Below are 19,806 nucleotides of genomic sequence, written 5' to 3' on the forward strand. Positions count from 1 at the left end.
ACTCATCAGTATGATGAGTTGGGTGAACTTGGAAATCGTAAGTATGTACATGGCATTTAAATCCAAGAAACTAAACGTGGTCTTTGAGAATTGAGCATGAAGAGAAATGAGGCTTAAGGACTGAGTTCTTAGGTACTCCAGTGTCAAAAGTGAGAGGAGATGAGGACTCTGCAAAGAAGAATGAGAAGCCAGTGTATTCTGACTTTCTAAATATACTATGAGCTACTATTATTATGTTTCTTGTGCAAGAGTTCTCAACCACACATCCTTTGAAACTCTTCACCTCTAGGTTGAGAATAACTAGCACTGTACCTGTCCCAGTGTTCGCTGCAAAAAACCTGTTGTGTGTTTCTGAAACTGAAATTTAATGTGATAGAACACAAAAACACCCAAAGGTTTCAGATATTAATTCTGAACTATGCCAATAATTAGCCATTAGCCATGCTCTTACCAAGAGAAGCCAGACTGATCCCAAACTTGCAATTAGGGTACCTGCTGTGCAAGACAACGCCACATTAACACTATTTACATTTCAGAAGCTTAAGTAAAGTAAGTATCAAAAGGTGAAGAATATGTATAGTATTTTCCAGATGGACTGCTTTTGAGGAGCTGCTCGTTACAAAGTCAAATGTTTTATATCACAAAGTCTTATATTTGTGACTGTTAATCCTGCTCTCATTAAGAGTAGTACCATAGAGTACTGAAAACAAAATAGTCAAAATTTCATCCAAATCCTAGTTCTGCCATTTGTAATTGATGTGCTCTAAGCCCTTTACACCCTCTGGGCTCATTTTTTTCACTGGTGTAATTAGCATAATGAAACCTACTCTGAAAAAATACTGCAAGGACTATGGATGCATTTAAATTACCTTACATATAGAAAGCTCACAAAAATCATAGTTGTTATATTACAACTATTTAATAACTTTGGTGATAACGACAGTCATTATGGTAAAATATAATAATGCAAAGTATTATGAGTTGAATAGTACACAAGTTATCTATGGACACACAATAAGTTACTCCAAAACTTACTGACTTAAAAATATAATCCACATTCATTATTAAACAGCTTCTGAAGGTCAGGAATTCATCAGCAGCTTAGCTGAGTGGTTTTGGCCCAGCAGTCCTCATTAAACTGCAAAGTCAAGAGGTTGGTCAGGACTGAAGGATCTACTTCTAAGAGGGCACACCTCACATGACTGACAAGCTGGTGCGAGCTGTTGGCAGACCTTAGTTCCTTGCCACGTGGACCTCTCCATATCCTCATGGTGCGATAGCTGGTTTCCTCCACAGCAAATAATCTTAGACAGTAAAGCAAAACTATCAAATTCTTTTATGACCTGTCCTTGAAAGTCAGACTTTGTTATTTCTGCTATATTGTTACACTGTTAACTGGTTACAAAAGGCAGCCCCCTTCGGTGAGGTAGGGGAAAGTGTGGGGATACCAATGAGAGAATCACTGGGCACCATTTTGTGAGTTTGGCTACTGTAAATAGTAAATAAACGATGCTCTTAACATTACATGCTATACTTTTGAAAATATTGGACAAAAGTAATAGATTTGTTTTCTTTCTCTGATGACTTCTAAAATTAGAAGTAATCTCAATTAGTTCTTGATGTCCTTAAATAAGTTTGATTATTTTTATCGTCATTGTCTATTAAGGGTTCCTTTCAAATGACTAGTTATTTGAACAAGGATCATGAAGCCTTCTGATACGAATACGTAATCAACATTGTAGCGTAACTAGAAAGTCAATACTTTAATTTTCCTCTGAGGGCAAATTCAGCTTTGTTTCCATTGATAAATACTTAAAATAAAATAACACACTATTTCCATCTTCAGTATGGCAAAAAAAGATTTACTAGCAACTCTTACCAAATATTAATTAAGGAATTCAGATTAGAATTATGTTAATTATTTTCCAGCATCAACGACACCCCACACACACACACACATACACAATCTTTCATCTTCCCACCTTTTCATTAACTGGTTGACTAACATTAAACAAGTCATTGTCCCACCACTTTATCTTTAAAGTGAGGCAACACATTTTGTAGAGAAATAAGAGTCATATATGTTTTTGGTAAGAACAGAAAAAAGTATATGGATCTGAAGAATATGAGATAATTCCTTCAATTTCTTAAACTGTATGATTGTGATTTCTTATATACTCTCTGTTATATATGGCTAAATCATCTTTTAATAGACCTGGCATAATTGTTTGGCATAAACACAAAAGAAGTTTCACAGCCTTCTTTCATAGTCTTGATATTATCTCATCTACCCCAATTTAAAATCTTATATCAACAAACATAGCCCTGCTTTAGTTACCAAGAGAAATTTCCTTAGCTATTAAGAATGTACCATGTTGTTACAAATGGCTGTTTTGTGTTAACTTCTTCATTCTGATTGTCATACCAATGACAGAAAAAAGTGCTAGATTTTGGAGCCCTTAAATCTGATCTAAAAAGGCAAGTTAAAGGGTCAGAGGTAAAAAGACAAACAAAAGTGTGGGTATCATTTTAAGAAGCAAAGAAAGCACCACAGATTTAAAGCTAAGTAGAAACTAGTCATACATCATCCTATGCCAAGAAAATCTTGCACATGACCAAAGATCATTTTTCCTGATAGACAACTTGAAACTTAGGAATACTTGCTTTGTTAGCAAGCTGTCAAGTGATATGCTCACATTCGGGTTTTTTTGAGTTTTGATCTACCATAATTTATACTTTTTCCTTTCAAACTGCGATTCAGGTCATGTTGTACTCTCCAAGGTAATAAATAGTGAAGAACATTCTGGGCCAGTCTTCAAACTCACTTTGCTGTTCACCCTGCAAAACAGTACTTTCTAACTAGCATCTTTATGGTGCCCCATTGAGATACCTTTCAGAGAATTCTATTGTTGTCAGTTATTTTAAATGGTATTGCATGATATAGCTCGTCAAACATACCCACTCACCAAGTAATATAGGGTTTAAGCCACGCTTGGCCCACACAAAGAAGTGTTGTTCCAGATCTTAATACAGAGAATTTGAATCTTAGCCCCCCTTTCTGAATGCAAGTGAATATTTCACGCCTCAGTGATGGTACAATAAGTTGCAGTGCAATGGCTTACATTCAGCTCTTGAAAAGGTCTCTAAATCTCTTTCAGTAGAGACACTATATAAACTATTCAAGTGTCCAAAAGATGTAAGAGACTGTTGTTGCTTTAAAAAAAATGTTTTCTTCTACCTTTAAGAAACACCTTAGAGGCCAAGAGTCAATAGAATGATGAGAATAATAGAGCCATTTAATAGATATGTGGCAGAAACATCTGGTTGACCACCACCGATTGGTATTTCCTTTCTACAGCTTATATTTGGTGCTGCAAGCAGTTTCCCAGCCAAGTACTACAGACCTTGATGCCTACCATGTGCCACCTCCACTCACTGGTCAAAACAAGTTGCATGACTCCAAAATTGGAGGTGGGCCCAGTTCCAGCCGGTAAGATGTGACTAGAAGTGACATCTGTTCCCTCCAAGCCATGGGTGCTTCCTCCATAGCACCTTCTTCAACAGCAAACCTGGGATCATCTACTGAAGATGGCTACATCATAAGATGGAAGGAGCCAGAATCCCTGAGTCAATACTCAAAGGAAAGTTGCCTGATTGAGGAGTATTTACATTGAACACTGTATAAAAGAGAATAAAATTTTATGTTGCAGTGTTGCCTTCTGGGAAGTTTTGTTAGAACAGTTCATCTCCCCTAACTAAATGTAGAAAATATAAATGCACATTTTCTTGAGGTCCAAGATCATCTGGCATAATGGAAGAGAAGCACAGGGGGAAAAAACAACAGAGTCAGAAACATTTGAGAGGGAGAAAAATGAGTTCATTTCCTGGGTCAGCTGCTCTCAAGTTTCTGCTCTTAGAAAAATCAGTTCATTTGTCTGAAGCAATGTAAACTAAGACAGAAAGCTTGGGTATTCATAAAAATCACTTTTGCTAAACGCATAAGCAGAAAACATTACATATAATCTTGGTATACTGAAAAACAGCAAACTAGCACTGATAAGATATCTACATAGCATTTTTAGTACAGTATAATATTTTACCTGGGAAATAATCTGAGGAGAAGGATTGAGCTGAAGAAACACACAGAGGGCAAAGGATGAGGTAAGGAAAAATCGAGAAAACCAGAGATTCAAATTAAGAGAAAGAGAAAAATGACTACTGGTTTCAAAAGGAGTTGAAATTTATGGATCTATGGCTATTATTTTCAGAGCTAAAAATTAAAGGTGGTACACAAAATGCTTTGAAGACCTAAGAAATATATTCATTCATTTATTCACCAAATATTCACTGACCAACTACTACGTGTGGAGAGGACTGTGATAGGCACTAGAGACAAAACTGTAAACAAACTCTCTGGAGCTCAGTCTTTTTTTTTTTTTTAATTGAGGTATAACTGACATACAATATGATGTCAGTGGCAGGTGTACAACATAGAGATTCAACACTTGTACACACTGAGAAATGATCACTACAATAAGTCTAGATGCCATCTATCACCAAAGTCAATATAATATTATTTGTTGTATTCCCCATACCATACACTATACCCTGTGTCTTACTTATTTTATAACCAGAACATTGTACTTCTTGACCCCTTCACCCATTTCAACCACTTCCCTAAACCCCCTCCCCTCTGACAACCGCCAATCTGTTCTCTGTATCTATGTCTCTGGGTTTCTTCTGTTTTGTTTTTCATGTGTAAGTGAAATCATGTGGTGTTTGTCTGTCTGACTTATTTTAGAGCATAATGCCCTCAAGGCCCATCCGTGTTTTTGCAAATGGCAACATTTCATTTCCTTCTATGGCTGTGTAGTATCCTGTGTGTGTGTGTGTGTGTGTGTGTGTGTGTGTGTAAATAATGCTGTAAGGTACATAGAGGAGCATCCACCTTTTAGAATTAGTGTTTTCATTTTCTTCAATACATACCCAATAGCGTAATTGCTGAATCATATGGTAGTTCTATTTTGCATTTTTTGTGGAAACTCCATACTGTGTTCCATAGTGGCTGGACCAATATACATTTCCATCAATAGTACACAAGGGTTCCCTTTTCTACATATCCTGGCCAATGCTTCTTTCTTGTCCTTTTGATAAGAGTCATTCTGACAAGTATAAGGCGATATCTCCTTATGGTTTTGCTTTGCATTTTTCTAATTAGTGATGTTAAGCATCTTTTCTTGTACCTATTAGCCATCTATACATCTTTTTTTGGAAAAATATCTATTAAATACTCTGCCCATTTTTAAATTGGATTTTTTTTTTTTTGGTTATTGAGCTATATGAGTTCTTTATCTGCTTTGGATATTAACCCTTATTAGATATGTGATTTGCAAATATCTTGTCCTGTTCAACAGGTTGCCTTTTTTTTTTTTAAGATTTTATTTATTTATTTGAGAGAGAATGAGTAAGAGAGAGCATGAGAGAGGAGAAGGTCAGAGGGAGAAGCAGACTCCCCAAGGAACTGGGAGCCTGATGTGGGACTCGATCCTGGAAGTCCGGGATCATGACCTGAGCCGAAAGCAGCTGCTCAACCAACTGAGCCACCCAGGCACCCCAACAGGTTGCCTTTTTATTTTGATGAGGATTTCCTTTGCTATACAGAAGCTTAATGTCATCCCATTTGTTGATTTTTGCTTTTGTTTTCCTTGCTTTTAAAGTCAGATCCAAAAAACAATGCAAAGACTAATTTCAAAGAGCTTACCACTTGTTTTCCTGTAGGAGGTTTTGGTTTCAGATCTCACATTCTTCAATACTTCAATCCACTTGAGCTCATTTTTTGTATGGTATAAGATGGTATCCAACTTCATTCTGGCATGTTAACTGTCCGGTTTTCTCAACACCAATTGCTGGAGAAACAGTCCTTTCCCCATTGTATATTGTTGCCTTCTTTGTGGAAACTGACTACCTACACATAGATTTATTTCTGGGCTCTCTATTCTATTCCATTGATCGATATGTCTGTTTTTACACCAAAACCATAACGTTTTAATTACTAAATCTCTGTAGTATAGTTTGAAATCGGGGATCATGGTACCTCTGGCCTAGCTATTCTTTACCTGGATTGTGTTGGCTATTTGTGGTCTTTTGTACTTCCACATAAATTCTAGCGTTACATGTTCTAGTTCTGTGAAAAATGCCACAGGAACTTTGATAAAGATTATGGTGAATCCAGACATTGCTTTGGGTAGTATGGACATTTTAAATATTAACTCTTCCAATCCTGGGACACAAAATATCTTTCCACTCATTTGTGTCTTCTTCAATTTCTTTCACCAATGTCCTATAGTTTTCAGAGTAAAGGTCTTTTACCTCCATAGTTAAATTTATTCCTATGTATCACTCTTTTTGGTGCAATTGTAAACGGGACTGTTTTCTTGGTATCTCTGCTTGTTCATTATTAGTGTATAAATATGCAAGATTTTTGTATATGAATCTTGTATCCTGCAACTTTATTGGATTTATTTATTAGTTCTAATAGTTTTTTGGTGAAGTCCTTAGGGTTTTCTATATATAGTATCATGTCATTTGCACAGTGACAGCTTTAATTACCTCTTCCTTTCCAATTTAGATGCCTTCTGTTTTTGTTTTGTTTTGTTGTTTTTGTTGTTGTTGTTTTTCCTAATTGCTGTGGCGAGAGCTCCTAATACTATGCTGAATAGAAGTAGGGAGAGTGGGCATCTTTGTCTTGTCACTGATCTTAGAGGAAAAGCTTTCATGGTTTCACCATTGTGTATGATAAAAGCTGTGGGCTTGTAATATATGGCCTTTGTTTCATTCAGGTAGATTCTCTATATACCCTCGCTGCTAAGAGTTTTTAACATAAACGGGTGCTGAATTTTATTAAAAGATTTTCTCACATTTACAGAGATATCATATGATTTTTATTGTTCATTTTGTTAATGTAGTCTATCACATCGATTGATTTGCAGATGTTGAACCATTCTTGCATCCCTTGAATAAATCCCACTTAATCATGGTATAAAATTCTCTTAATGTATTTTTGAATTTGGTTTGCTAATATTTTGTTGAGGATTTATGCATCCAAGTTTATCAGGGATATTGCTTGTATTTTTCTTTTTTCCGTTTTGGGGTTGTCCTTGCCAGGTCTGGTATTAAGATCTCATAAAATGAGCCTGGAAGTCTTCCCAACTCCTCAAATTTTTGGAAGAGCCCAATAAGAATAGGTATTAAATTTTCTTTAAATGTTTGATAGAATTCACCAGTGAAGCTGTCTGGTCCTGGACTTTTGTTGCAAGGTTTTTGATTACTGATTCAATCTCCTTACTAGTAATTGGTGTATTCAGATTTTCTGTTTTTTCATCATGCACTCTTTTTTAAATTTATTTGTATTTTTATTTATTTGACAGACAGAGATCACAAGTAAGCAGAGAGGCAGGCAGAGAGAGGAGGAAGCAGGCTCCCTGCTGAGCAGAGAGCCTGACGTGGGGCTCCATCCCAGGACCCTGAGATCATGACCTGAGCCGAAGGCAGAGGCTTAACCCACTGAGCCACCCAGGTGCCCCTCATCATGCACTCTTAGATGACTGTAAGCTTCTAGGAATTTACCATTTCTTCTAGATTGTCTTGTTTGTTGGCATATAATTGCTCACAGTAGTCTCTTAAAATACTGTGTATTTATGCAGTATCAGTTTTAACTTCTCTTTAATTTCTGATTTTATTAGATCCTTCTATCTTTGTTCTTTATGAGACTACCTAATGGTTTATCTTTTTTTATCTTTTTAAAGAATCAGGTCTTGGTTTCACTGATCTTTCCAACTGATTTTTTAGTCTTTGTTTCATTTATTTCCAGTTTGATCTTTAATTATTTCCATCCTTCTATTAACCTTGGAATTCATCTGTTCTTCTCCTCCTCGTTCCTGTACATGTAAAGTTCAACTCTTTGAGATTCTCTTGTTTCTTGAGGTAGGGCTATTTTGCTAAGAACTTCCCTCTTAGAACCACTTTTGCTGTATCCCATAGATTTTGGTATGTCATATTTCTGTTTTTATTTGATTCCAGGTACTTTTAAAAATTTCCTCTTTGATTTCTTCTATGACCCAACAGTTGTTTAGCAACATGATTATCTCCATGTATTTGTAGTGTTAGCAGTTTTCTTTTTGTAACTGATTCCTAGTTTCATACCACTGTGTTGTCTGAAAAAATGCTTGATATTATTTCAATCTTTTTGAGTTTGTTTGTTTGTTTGAGTTTCGTGTCTTAACATGTAATCTATCCTGAATAATGTTCCTAGTGCAACTGAGAAGAAAGTGTATATTGCTGATTCGGGATGGAATATTATATATATATATATATATATATATATATATATATATATATATTTCATCTAGTGTGTCACTTAAGGCCACTGTTTCCTTATCAATTTTCTGTCGGGACAATCTATCCACTGATATAAATGGGGTGCTAAAGTCCCATATTATTATTGTATTACTGTCATATTTCACCATATAGGTCTGTTAATATTTGCTTTATTTATCTTGCTTCTCCTATGTTGGGTGTATATATATTTATGTATGTGATATCTTCTTGCTGAATTGACCCCTTTAGCATTATGTACTGTCTCTCTGTTTTTTATTATAGCCTTTGGTGTAAAGTCTACTTTGTCTGCTATGAATAGAACTATACTAGAGTCCTCTTAATTTCCATTTGCATGAAATATCTTTTTTCATCCCTTCACTTTAAGTCTATGTGTGTCCTTCCTTCTGAAGTGAGTCTCTTGTAGGTACTGTATATCTGCGTCTTTTTTTTTCCTTATCCCTTCAGCCACTCTATGTCTTTTGATCAGTGAATGTAAACCATTTACATTTAAAGTAATTATTGGTAGGTTGTACTTACTGTCATTTTATCCACAGTCTTCTGGTTGTTTTGGGGGTTCCTCCTTTTCCTTTCTTCTCTTTTTCTCTTCCCCTGTGATTTGATGACTTTTTTTTAGTGTTACATTTAAATTCCTTTCTCATTTTCTTTTATATACTTACTATATATTTTGCATTGTGATTACCATTAGGTTCATATATATCATCTTATGTATATATCATCTTATGTATGTGTTTGAAAGTTGATAGCAACTTAAATTTGAACACATTCTAAAACTCTACATTTTTATCCCATCACCACGTTTTATGTTTTTGATGTCACATTTTACTTATTTTTATTTTATGTATCCCTTAACTAATTATTATAGTTTTGGTTAATTTTTTACTATGTTTGTCTTTTATCCTTCATAGTTATTTTTAAGTAATTAACCCACTACCTTTACTGTTAATTTATTAAATATATAATAAAAATATATTATATTTTTCCAGTGAGATTTTTACTTTCATGTTCTCTTGTTATTAATGAGTGCCATTTCTTTTCAGCTTAAAAAAGTCCCTTAAAAGTTTCTTGCAAGGCTGCTTTAATAGTAGTAGGCCTTTAGCTTCTGTGTTATAGAAAACTCTACCTCTCCTTCAATTCTGAATAATAACCTTGTTAGGTTGATTATTCTTGGTTGAAAGATTTTTTTTTTCCTTTTAGCACTTTGAATATGTCCTGCCACTTCCTTCTAGCCTGGCAAAATTTCTGCTGATATCAACAGAAATCTGTTGATAGCCTTATGGGATATCCCTTGTATGTAACAATGGGAAATTGCTTTTCTCTTATTTCTTTTAAGATTTTCCTCTTTGACTTTTGACATTTTGATTATAATGTGTCTTGGTGTGGCTCTTTTTGGACTCATCTTATTTTGGAATTTCTGGATTCTTAAACCTGGATGTCTGTTCCTTCACCAGGTTAGGAAAATTATCAGCCATTATTTCGTCAAATAAGTCTTCTGCCCTTTCTCTCTCTCTTCTCCTTCTGGGACCCCTGTGATGTAAATGCTATTCCTCTGGATTTTGTACCATAGGTCTCTTAAGTTTTGTTCATTTCTTTATGCTGCTTTGTCTGGGTTAACTCCATTGCTTTGTCTTCTAACTTGCTAATCTGTTCTTCTGCTTCATCCCTCTATTATTAAAACCCTCTGGTGTATTTTTCAGTTCAGTTACTATATTTTTCAGCTACGTTACTGTATTTTTCAGCTGCATGACTACTGTTTGGTACTTTCTCGTATTTTAAGACTCCTGGTTGAACTTATCAGTGTGTTCATCCCAAGTTCAGCGAGCAACTTTATGATCATGACTTTGAATTCTTTATCAGGCAAATTACTTATCTGCATATCATTAAGGTTTTTTTCTGAGGTTTTGTCTTATTCATTCATTGGGAACATACTTCTTTGTTTCCTCAGTTTGCTTCACTCTCTCTGTTTCTGTGTATTAGGTGAAGCAACTACCTATCTTGAAGAAGAGGCGTTGTGTAGGGGATGAACATTCTTGTTTGACCTTCCTCTAGCTCTTGGCTTTCTCTTGAGCCTTTGTGATTGTCTAAACCACACACTTTATTCTTGATATGTCCCCGTTTTTAAGAGCGTGCCAAGAACTGTGAGTGATCCAAGGGGAGGAAGCTCATTTAGGACTTACTTTCAGGCTGATTGGAAACTGGGCCCCCAGGAAGCAGCTGCTAAAGTATGCAAATATATACACTCCTGAGGGCCACAATCATCATCCTGCTGGCCTCCAGACCAGGAGATCCAGAGGTATCCTCTGGACAAGAGTACAAAAATCGGGACTCCAGATAAGCGTATAACCTCTTCTCTGGCAGGTATCGTCAATCTGTAGTGAGGTCAAGGTGGTGCTCAAGAATAGTGTCTCCCCACTTACATTCCCAGGGAGCACCACGTCAGCGTCCAGATGCTCGGAAACCGAAAGCCTGTCCCTCACGCCGAAGCTCCAGGCTAAGTAAGCAGGCCTTTTTCAGAGGAAGACAGGTTGTGTTTCAGTCTGTTGTCTGCGAAGTGTCCTGGGCGTGGTGGTTGGACAATAACTGTTCTTGGAATGGTTACCTTTCCGGGATGTTTAGGAACTCCAGCCCCCTTAGCGGACGTGACCAGGCAATCAGAGGGTGTTCCTGCATGGACTGCGCATGCCCCCTGGATAGCTAGTGTCAGGGGTGGGGCATGCTCGCTGACTTCAGAAAGGCAGCAGGACAATGTTTTAACAGTGTGTGCCCCCGAGTTTCAGGAATAGTGAGACAGTGCCTTGCCTGTGCGTGCGTGCTGGCTTTTGGCTGGGTGCAGGAGAATACCATGATTACTCAGGCTCACTTGCCCCTGCTGGGGAGCAGGACAGTGCTGCAACCACCCACACTCTGGCTGCAGCAAGGCAATGGGATAGGGCCCCGACCATGGAGCTCAGAGTCTCAGACAATAAAGAACTGTGATTCCAGAACTGCTGTCCTCCAAATAGCAACTGTTTAATTTTCTTTTATTCAAAGATGTACTAAAGACCAATGGAGAAAAAGAGCAGTGTCCCTCCCACTATAACTGTGTCTTCCTAGGTTCTATTTTCGCAAACCGAAAGGGACAAATTGGCTAAAGAAAGAGAAAGTTCTAAGACTTTACCAGACCATGACGAAAACAGAGCTAAATAATTATTTCTGAGAAAATGAAATTACTTTTTATCACCCCATATTGAATAGCTCTCCCGATTGTCCCCTGTAAGTCTATAATAGCACTGAGTCGCAGAACACACAATTCCTGACAACAGATGATACAACTGAAAAAACTAGTCTCCCGTGTGCAAAATAACACTTTCATAACAATGGGCAATTCATGCTTGCTCTCTCTAGACCTTTGCCAAACAGAATACCAGCGCAGGCTAATTATGTGAGCTAGTTGAAAATTGTGTGCATAATGGAAATGCATCCCCCCCGAAGAACAGCCAAGAAGAGGTCTCAGCACTGAATCCAAAACAATAGAAAAAAGTGCGAGAGCAAACATGAGGGCACAGGCACAGACATTCTCATTAGCACACGGCCACTGACTGTTTCTGTTGATGCACTTAATAAAGTTGTTCAATTCTGTCCTTGGAAGAAAAAAAACAACAACCTTCCACGATTAAAGAATTTTCTCCCGTGCTGACTCAAGTGCTTTGCTCCAACGTACAGCTATGGGTCACCCTTATGTTGAGGACTTTTGTCACTTCAGGGAGCAAAAACAGCTCATGTCAGGGAGAATGCTGATGAAAGTCAAAAGCAACTTTCACGTGCGGTGTCACACATCAGGCAAGGAGTCCCACCAGCTTGTCACAGGGTATGGCAGAGCAAGGACTGATTTTTCCAAGTTCTACTTTCCACGTGTCATTGTGCCATGTCTGATGCTGGGAGCCTGCAGGAGGTGTGGGATTCGAGACCCCTGGGGAAAGTTTCAGAGAAAGACTTGTCGCCCCCACACCCAACAAACAAAACAACAGCTATACCATGATCAAAATAGATGTGTTGCACCATCTGTAATGCGTGAGCTACTTTAGTAGGCAGAGAGGCAGGCAGAGAGAGGAGGAAGCAGTCTCCCTGTGGAGCAGAGAGCCCGATGCGGGGCTCGATCCCAGGACCCTGGGATCATGACCTGAGCTGAAAGCAGAGGCTTTAACCCACTGAGCCACCCAGGCGCCCTGCATGAGCTACTTTAAGTCCACCACAAAACTGAATGAATTTATCATGCAGAGAGAGATGCATTTGCAACAGTTTCTTCTAGCCAATCTATGGTAAGTGAGGGTCCTGGCAGGGATGACAGCCCACTCAACTATAGTCTTTTAAGAAAAGCTTCTGAAAGGGACTTTTTCAAAAGGCCTGGGCTGGATGTAGGGAAATCCAAGCACAATGTCAGGGGACTGTTAATGGCTTATTCCTGATCTGAAGTGTCCAGGGAGAGAATGAAAGCAGAGGGAGGGAGAGAAAGAGACACCTAACAAAAGTCATGACCTTCATTCGAGATACAACCCTTTCCTTTGGTCAAGGAGGTGGTTCACCTACAGCACCACCACAAAGAAAGATCCTTTTCCTTCCCCCCTCTTTCTTTTCTCCTTCTGGTGTTCCCCTCTGACCCCAATCCAGAGAAAACTAGATGAAAAGGAGCAAGGGGTGTGCTGATGAAGTCCTTGTGGGTCAACAACCCAGGACAAAGAACGGCACAGACCAAACTGTAGTGAAGAGAGTGAAGGTGATGGGGTGTGGTGGACGGAAGGCACACAGCACCAGCAGATTTCTCCAGGAAGCATAAGGGTCCATTGGTTGGAATTTAAGGAAAAGAAAACTGAAATTTTATTGGGGCTATCCTTTTGTAATAAACTGAGCTGACATACAGGATTGGATGGTCAAACCAGATGAACATAAATCAGAGATCATACTCAGTCTCAGGCTTCCCCAATAATTTCAAGGATCCAGGCAGTCAGGAGGCTCAGACCAAGCAGACATGTCCTGGGAGGGCAGCGGTGGTCACCCTGGTACTATCTTCCTGCCCTGGATGTGACTGTCTGGTCCAGAATAGCAGCTGAGGTCTCCAAGTGAGAGCTGTGGGGTTCTTTACACTGCAGGAACATTTATACTATAAAACATTTCCCTTTTATGCCCCCAAAGTCAGATAATCTATGTGCTCCACTCTGGGGAGCCCTGCCTCGCAGATCCTGGGTTCCAGGATCTGAGTATGATTAATACTAAATGCAACTCAGCTTGGTTCCTTTGAGGAAGGTGACAGGTGTAAGCACAGGCCCCCTGCCCCACATGCACACCCTGCGTCCGGCACTGTCAGCCTCTGTTCTCCCAGGAAAGCCGAGGCAGTACACCCCACCCATCAGACTCTTAGACCACCAGGGGCTCTCCTATGTGTGAAGCTTGGAGCTTTAAGATTTCCCTTCCCTGTAGGAAGAAGATGGTACAGGGATCTCTCTAAAATACAGGATTGGAAGCAGGTGGGGGTTGGGTGGGAGTGGGGAGTGGAAGGTGAACCACCACTAGGACTAGGGGTAAACCTGCTAACCTTCTGGAATTATAAGTGATTCAGGACAAGTGTACATTTTTCTAGGATAGCATCAAGAATGCTTCCAGGCTCCTCAAAAAAGACTGAAGGCCTATAACGTCTAGCCAGTAAAACTACACAGAGTTTTCAGTGAATGGGGATCCAGGGACAGATAAACTGAGTCCCCACTACCAGGGTCTCACCCTGGCCTGCTCTGTCCACCCCTTGTCCACCTGCTCACCAGAGAGAGCTTCTTAGAGCCCAAGGGGAAGCCTGAGCATGAACACAGTCTCATTTTCCAAAAGCTTTCAAAGTAAAACATTTTTGAATGCAAAACACTTCTTTTAAAAATTCAATTAAACGTAAAAAGTAGAACTTACCTTTTTAGTTTGCTAGATAAAGTCTGAAAGCCGTCTTGCAGTCTTTTGCATGTTTCTGTCAGCTGGAGGGACTTCTCACTCAGATATGTGCTGTTCCATGAAAGAGATTTTAAAAAGATTGATTTAAAATGAGAGCCATAAGATAACGTTAACAACATCCAGATATAATTGATCCAGTGTGCCCAAATGAAGTCTGATTTTCATCCCATTATTGGATTTCTCCGTGGAAAAGGAACCTCTGACAGGTCTAAATTAGGGGGGGAAAAAAAGTTTGCACTATAAAGTCAAAACAGGAAAGAACTCCCGATGGAAGACTTTGTGTTTTCGGGTTTTCATATCTTGTTAGTATTTCCAATGAACACATCACTGAACAGTTGTAATCATTCCATGCATCACCCATCACGTTAAAGAGACACTGTCTGGCAGGAAGCATGCAGACACAAGAGATCAGTATTCTCTCCAAAAAGAAAGCACAGTCGATCTGGCCCGTGATTACTATGACACCTATGAACGAGAGTTTGTTCCTTTTATTTCATGAACTTGGAAAACTGGAGATGGAAAGAAGCCAAATGAAAAAGCAAGGAAATGGATCGTGGGGTCAGGCAGCCTCCTGAGCCTCCAAGACGCACGTGGGCTTCATCTCGCTCCAGATCAGCTTCTACACCTCAAGTCTGACCTCATACTACTGTTGTCGTGATGGAGACATGATAGAGGAAACAGTGCAAAGCATTTGGTACCTTGGCTGAGGCCATAAATCCTTGAAACAGTATCCACTCACACTTTCCTTAGACTCCCAAAATATGCATAGAATTCTGACCTAGCTTTAAATGCATTTATTTAATCATCCTGAAGGTATTTGCTGAGAACCTAGTAGAGGCTGGAGGCCAGCCACAAGCTGTTTTGGTAGATAAAACAGGCACAGGCCCTTTCCTCGAGAGGGCATGCAGTCTGGTCGGGGAGAAACCTGGTCCTCAAACAAAGAGCCACACAAATGAATACGGAATGACGAACTGTGATTGGGATCATTAAAACAGCAGGGGGTGCCATGCTGGAGTGCGTAACGGGGAGACCTCTGCATCCTCAGGGAGCCTCTGAGACAGTGTTGTGCAGGTTGGAGACTGCAAGGATAATCTAAGGGAGCCAGGTGAACTTTGGGAAGTTGGGGGAGGGGGAGGTTCCAGGCAGAGGACAAAGCAGGTGCAAAGGCCCCAGAATGGGGCGGCAGCCCAGAGCATCTGAGGAACTGAAAGAAGAAGTAGGCAGGAACACAGGACTGCTAAAGCACGTGGAGAATCCATCCTAATAACAAGGGGAAGCAGGACAGTCATGCGACCCTTGTGTACATTTTCAGACCTTCCCTTTGCTGAGAAAACAGCTGAGGGGAGGCAGGGCTGCTGAAAAGGGGGGCCGGTTAGGAGAGAGAGGAAGGCAGTTTGTCTTCCTAGCCGGGCGACAATGGAACACGATGTGATGACACCCAGCCAGCAGGTGCCTTATGGAACAGGGTCTGTGCCCTGCTTGGGAGACGCCCACTGCACAGCTGGCTGGCTTTCTTGGGCAGCTGCACTCCCTGCAATTTAGGGATCCAGACAGCTTGGACAGAAGGTCTCATGGCACCTTCATTCCAACAGCCTGCTTCTGTACCCGCGCAGTAGGAGAAGAAAGCTCTGGAAAGCGTGACCCCCATATCTGCATGGGTCAGCCTGGCCAGAAGCAGGCATAGGCCCACCCCGACTGCAAACCCCAACAGCCAGAACAAGGCACAGGCTCACCCCGACTGCAAAGTGGGAGTCAGAAGCTGACAGACAGTGAGATCTGTTCTGCAGGTAAGACTGACAGGACGTGATAATAAATTGGATCCAGGAAGTGAGGGGAGCAAGAGGTGTGAAGGTAAAGATATACACAAGACAGCTTCGTAATTAGTTCTCCGGTCTTTCTCAGCAAGGCTTTCTAAAAACGCTGTCCACAGAGCACCTACAGACTCACAAAAATCCCTCTTTATCCTGATCCAACTGTTCCCCCCGCCCCCCATCTCCTTTCTCCTTCTCCCTCGCCGTCTTCAGGCCTGACCTTCTGTGCTTTCTGAATATATTATCGTACCTTCCAAGGATTTGTTTATTTCTAATTTGCTGTGTATTTTATTCAGGCAGCACCGTTAATGAAGTGAATTACCAAGCCAACAGTGCTTTGAATTATGATGGCTTTGCAATACCGAATTGTGCAACTGTGGCAAGCAGGCACCAATGGGATTTAGTGTCCCACAACTTCCCTTAAATTGGAGAGTATCTTTGTTAAGAAAAAGTCAGAACAGTTTTGTCCAACTGAAATCACAGAAGATCCATGGAAAGCAAATGAGAGTGTCTGGTGTAAAGTGAAGATGAGAGCATGAAGTCAAGGGGGGAAACGGGGTCTGAGGGATCAGGAGGGCCAACCTTTAGGGTTTCCTTTATAAAAATCTTTACTCAATAAAGTAGTTAAATGGATGCTATAGATTGAATGTTTATCCCCCGCCCCACCCCCGAATTCGTATGTTGAAATTCTGACCGCCCAGGTGATGGCATGCGGAGGTGGGATGCTCGGGAAGTGATGACAACATGCCAGGGTGGGTCATGAATGCAATTAGTGCCCTTATAAAATCAGCCTGTGAGTCCCCATCGCCTTCTGCCCTGTGAAGTTACAGTGAGAGAGGGCCACCTCTGAGGAAGTGAGCCCTCACCAGATCGGAACGTGCCGCCATCTTGGACATCCAGCTTCCAGAAAGGGGAAATACATTTATGGTTGTTTATAAGCCGCTCACTCTACAATATTCTGTTCCAGCAGCCCGAACGGACTCAGAAAAGGAGTTCATTACACAGGATGTGTACAAAAACACCCGGCACACAGAAGTCACTAAATCCATATCAGGTTTTTATTGCAACGCATTACTGTATTCCTTCCTCAAACCTGTCATGGTTATTAACACACAGGGGTCAGAAACTTGTCCCACCCCTAGAAGCTACTTCTCCGTGAAAGGGACAGAAAGGGAAGCCCCTTGATCTCTCTTTGTTTCTGTTTCTCTCCGGTCTCCTTTCATTCAGAGTCTTCCTACTTTTCTTCCTTTCATCTAACGTCCTTAAAACCTGCCGAGGAAAACAGTAAGATACTCACGCGCAGAATCTGTAAACCTCAGACATCTGTCTACATTAGGCGTCTGACCAATGTAGACCCTCTGTCTGCCCTCCAGAGAAGTCTCTCCATTCATGCTGTTTCCAACTATGTTTGTTATTTAAAGTGGCAGAAGTACATATTAACAATGTAACTGCTATTTTTTAAGTAAATATGTTTTTAGATTATTTATTTATTTGTCAGAGAGAGAGAGAGCACGCGCGCGCGCACAAGCAGGGGAGCAGCAGGCAGAGGGAGAAGCAGACTCCCTGCTCAGCAGAGAGCCCAAGGCAGGACTCGATCCCAGGACACTGGGATCATGGCCTGAGCCAAAGGCAGATGCGTAACCCACTGAGCCACCCAGGCGTCCCTGTAACTACCATGTTTTAAAATGCCTGAATATCTGAGAGCCTGAGAGACACCAGTAGTCCCAGGAGACATAGGAGCATTAGGCTTTCGGGGGAGAAGGTGAGACGGCCTGGTTAGTTTAGCTGGTCAGACCTCTCTGCCATGCGAGTAGGTGAGAATTAGATGTTGCTTGGATCTGAACTCTTTCAGAGGATTATGAGGACTTACTTGCTTTTGGACAAGGAAAAGAAGAAACCTTGTCAGTTCTGATTGGAGCAAAGACATGGGGACATCTCCCAGATGGGTCAAAAGAGAGAAAGTAGGAACTAATCAAGGTGCAGGCAGGAATTCTGAAGCCCTAGAGTCAAAGGCAAGCTGGCTGAACAAGAGATTGCCACAAAGCAGGCACGGGCTGATCTGTAACCCAGAAAGGAGTCTTGGAGATCAGGTTGGAATGGCCCATCGTAAGGGACCGGGGGCAGGGAGAACTTAAAATGGTCAAGGCAGCTACAGAGGTGTAGCACATCACAACCTGACATTGGGGAGCTCATGGTCAGGCGGAAGTCCAGGATATGAGTGGAGGGGGCCCCCGAAACTAACCCACGTTGGTGGTCTGAGCAGTTGGGTGTCGGGAGAGAAAAAGCGCAGGAATCAAGAGGGTTTCCAGGGAAGCTCCAATTCCCAATACTGTGGGGGACCGGCTCTCTCAGGCTTCAAATACGAGTTCTGTTTCTGTCAACTCTGAGATTTTTTTTTTTTTTTAATTTCATTTCAATTTCTGGTGAAGGCCCTTCTAAAATACTTCTAACTGGAATTAGGTACAGAAAAGGATCGGGTGACATAAGATCCACTGAGCTACACAGCTGAGAGTGCCCCCAAGACGAGTCGCAGAAGAGACAGTGACCATCCCCTTGGAGAGGCACGAGACCTTGGACCCCAGAGCACTTGAAGCCTCCCAGACCAGCGAGCAGAGATAGCTCTAACGACCCAGTGCCTCTTTAATCACTCCATTATAAGAACACAGTCTCTGCTCACAGGTTACCGTGCAAGACTGCCCGCCTGCTCGTTTGTGGTGTTCACGTTACCTTCAGAGCGCTCTCAATTCCTTTCTCTCTGCATTCTGCCACCTCCCCTTTGCAACGCTGCAGTAATGGAGACTCCTGGCCTCATCCACTGCTATACCTGACCCCTGAGGACCACTGGAAATAAACAATCACACAGGTAGGTGGTTGGTGCCTTGATACATCAATGGTGTCCAATCTGCTTGGTCTTTGGTCCGTCTTGATGATTCCGTTCCATGTCACCAGCTAACCTCCCTTCCTGCTTTCCTCACTGGCTACCTACCCACTCACCAGTATCTGCTTTCCAGACTTCTCACTTCATCATGTGTCCTATCTCAGAGAAAAGCAGTGCTGCCAGGTGTGAACTGCTCTTTAGGGATCAGCCAACCTTACTTTCCATCTCAGGAAACCAGTCTCCCTGCCCAACAAAAGGATAGTCCACCTGCCATCCCTCCCTGTCTCCTCTGCGATCTGGGCCCATCCCTTTCTTTTGTTCCCTTTCTCTCCCATGGTCCCCTCCTTCTCCTCATGCTCAATTCTTGACCAACTCATTGTCAAAACCGAACAAAACTCATGCTGCTTTTCCCCTTTACCTATTGCCTTGGCTCTCAGAATGTACCCTGCTACTGTTGCTTTTCTTCTATAAATCCACTCAGCTGTTCTTGGAAAGCATCACCAAATCTGGGGGATATTTTGGTCCTCCTACTTTACTTCCCAGTAGCTTTCTGAATATATTATCGTCTCTCACAGTCTCCCCTCTCTGCACCTGGTCCCCATCACAGTCCTCTCTCCCCGGTCTTCTACCCTGTTCCCCAGGGTTCTTTTGTTCTGCCTGTTACTTTTATGTAACTGGCTGGTGTTCAGTGACAGCATTCCCCAGGACTTTCTCCAGATCTCTTGTCTTCTCAGCCTGCCTGTTTTCTCCAAACAC

The 19,806-nt window shown here is 41.2% G+C and overlaps 1 protein-coding gene across 1 annotated transcript in view; it reads right to left on the bottom strand.

Annotated features, from left to right (window-relative positions):
• Positions 1-19,806, bottom strand: part of ST8SIA6 (ST8 alpha-N-acetyl-neuraminide alpha-2,8-sialyltransferase 6) — a gene marked incomplete at both ends in the record, with an annotated part of 141,576 nt that overhangs the window by 63,188 nt on the left and 58,582 nt on the right. Inside the window, one exon of the mRNA XM_080811954.1 lies at positions 14,323-14,412. Coding sequence (XP_080668080.1) covers positions 14,323-14,412 — 90 coding nt within the window. The remainder of the gene's footprint in view (positions 1-14,322; positions 14,413-19,806) is intronic.

The sequence above is a fragment of the Martes martes genome (genome assembly GCF_963455335.1).
Source record: "Martes martes genome assembly, chromosome: 8".
Taxonomy (NCBI): domain Eukaryota; kingdom Metazoa; phylum Chordata; class Mammalia; order Carnivora; family Mustelidae; genus Martes; species Martes martes.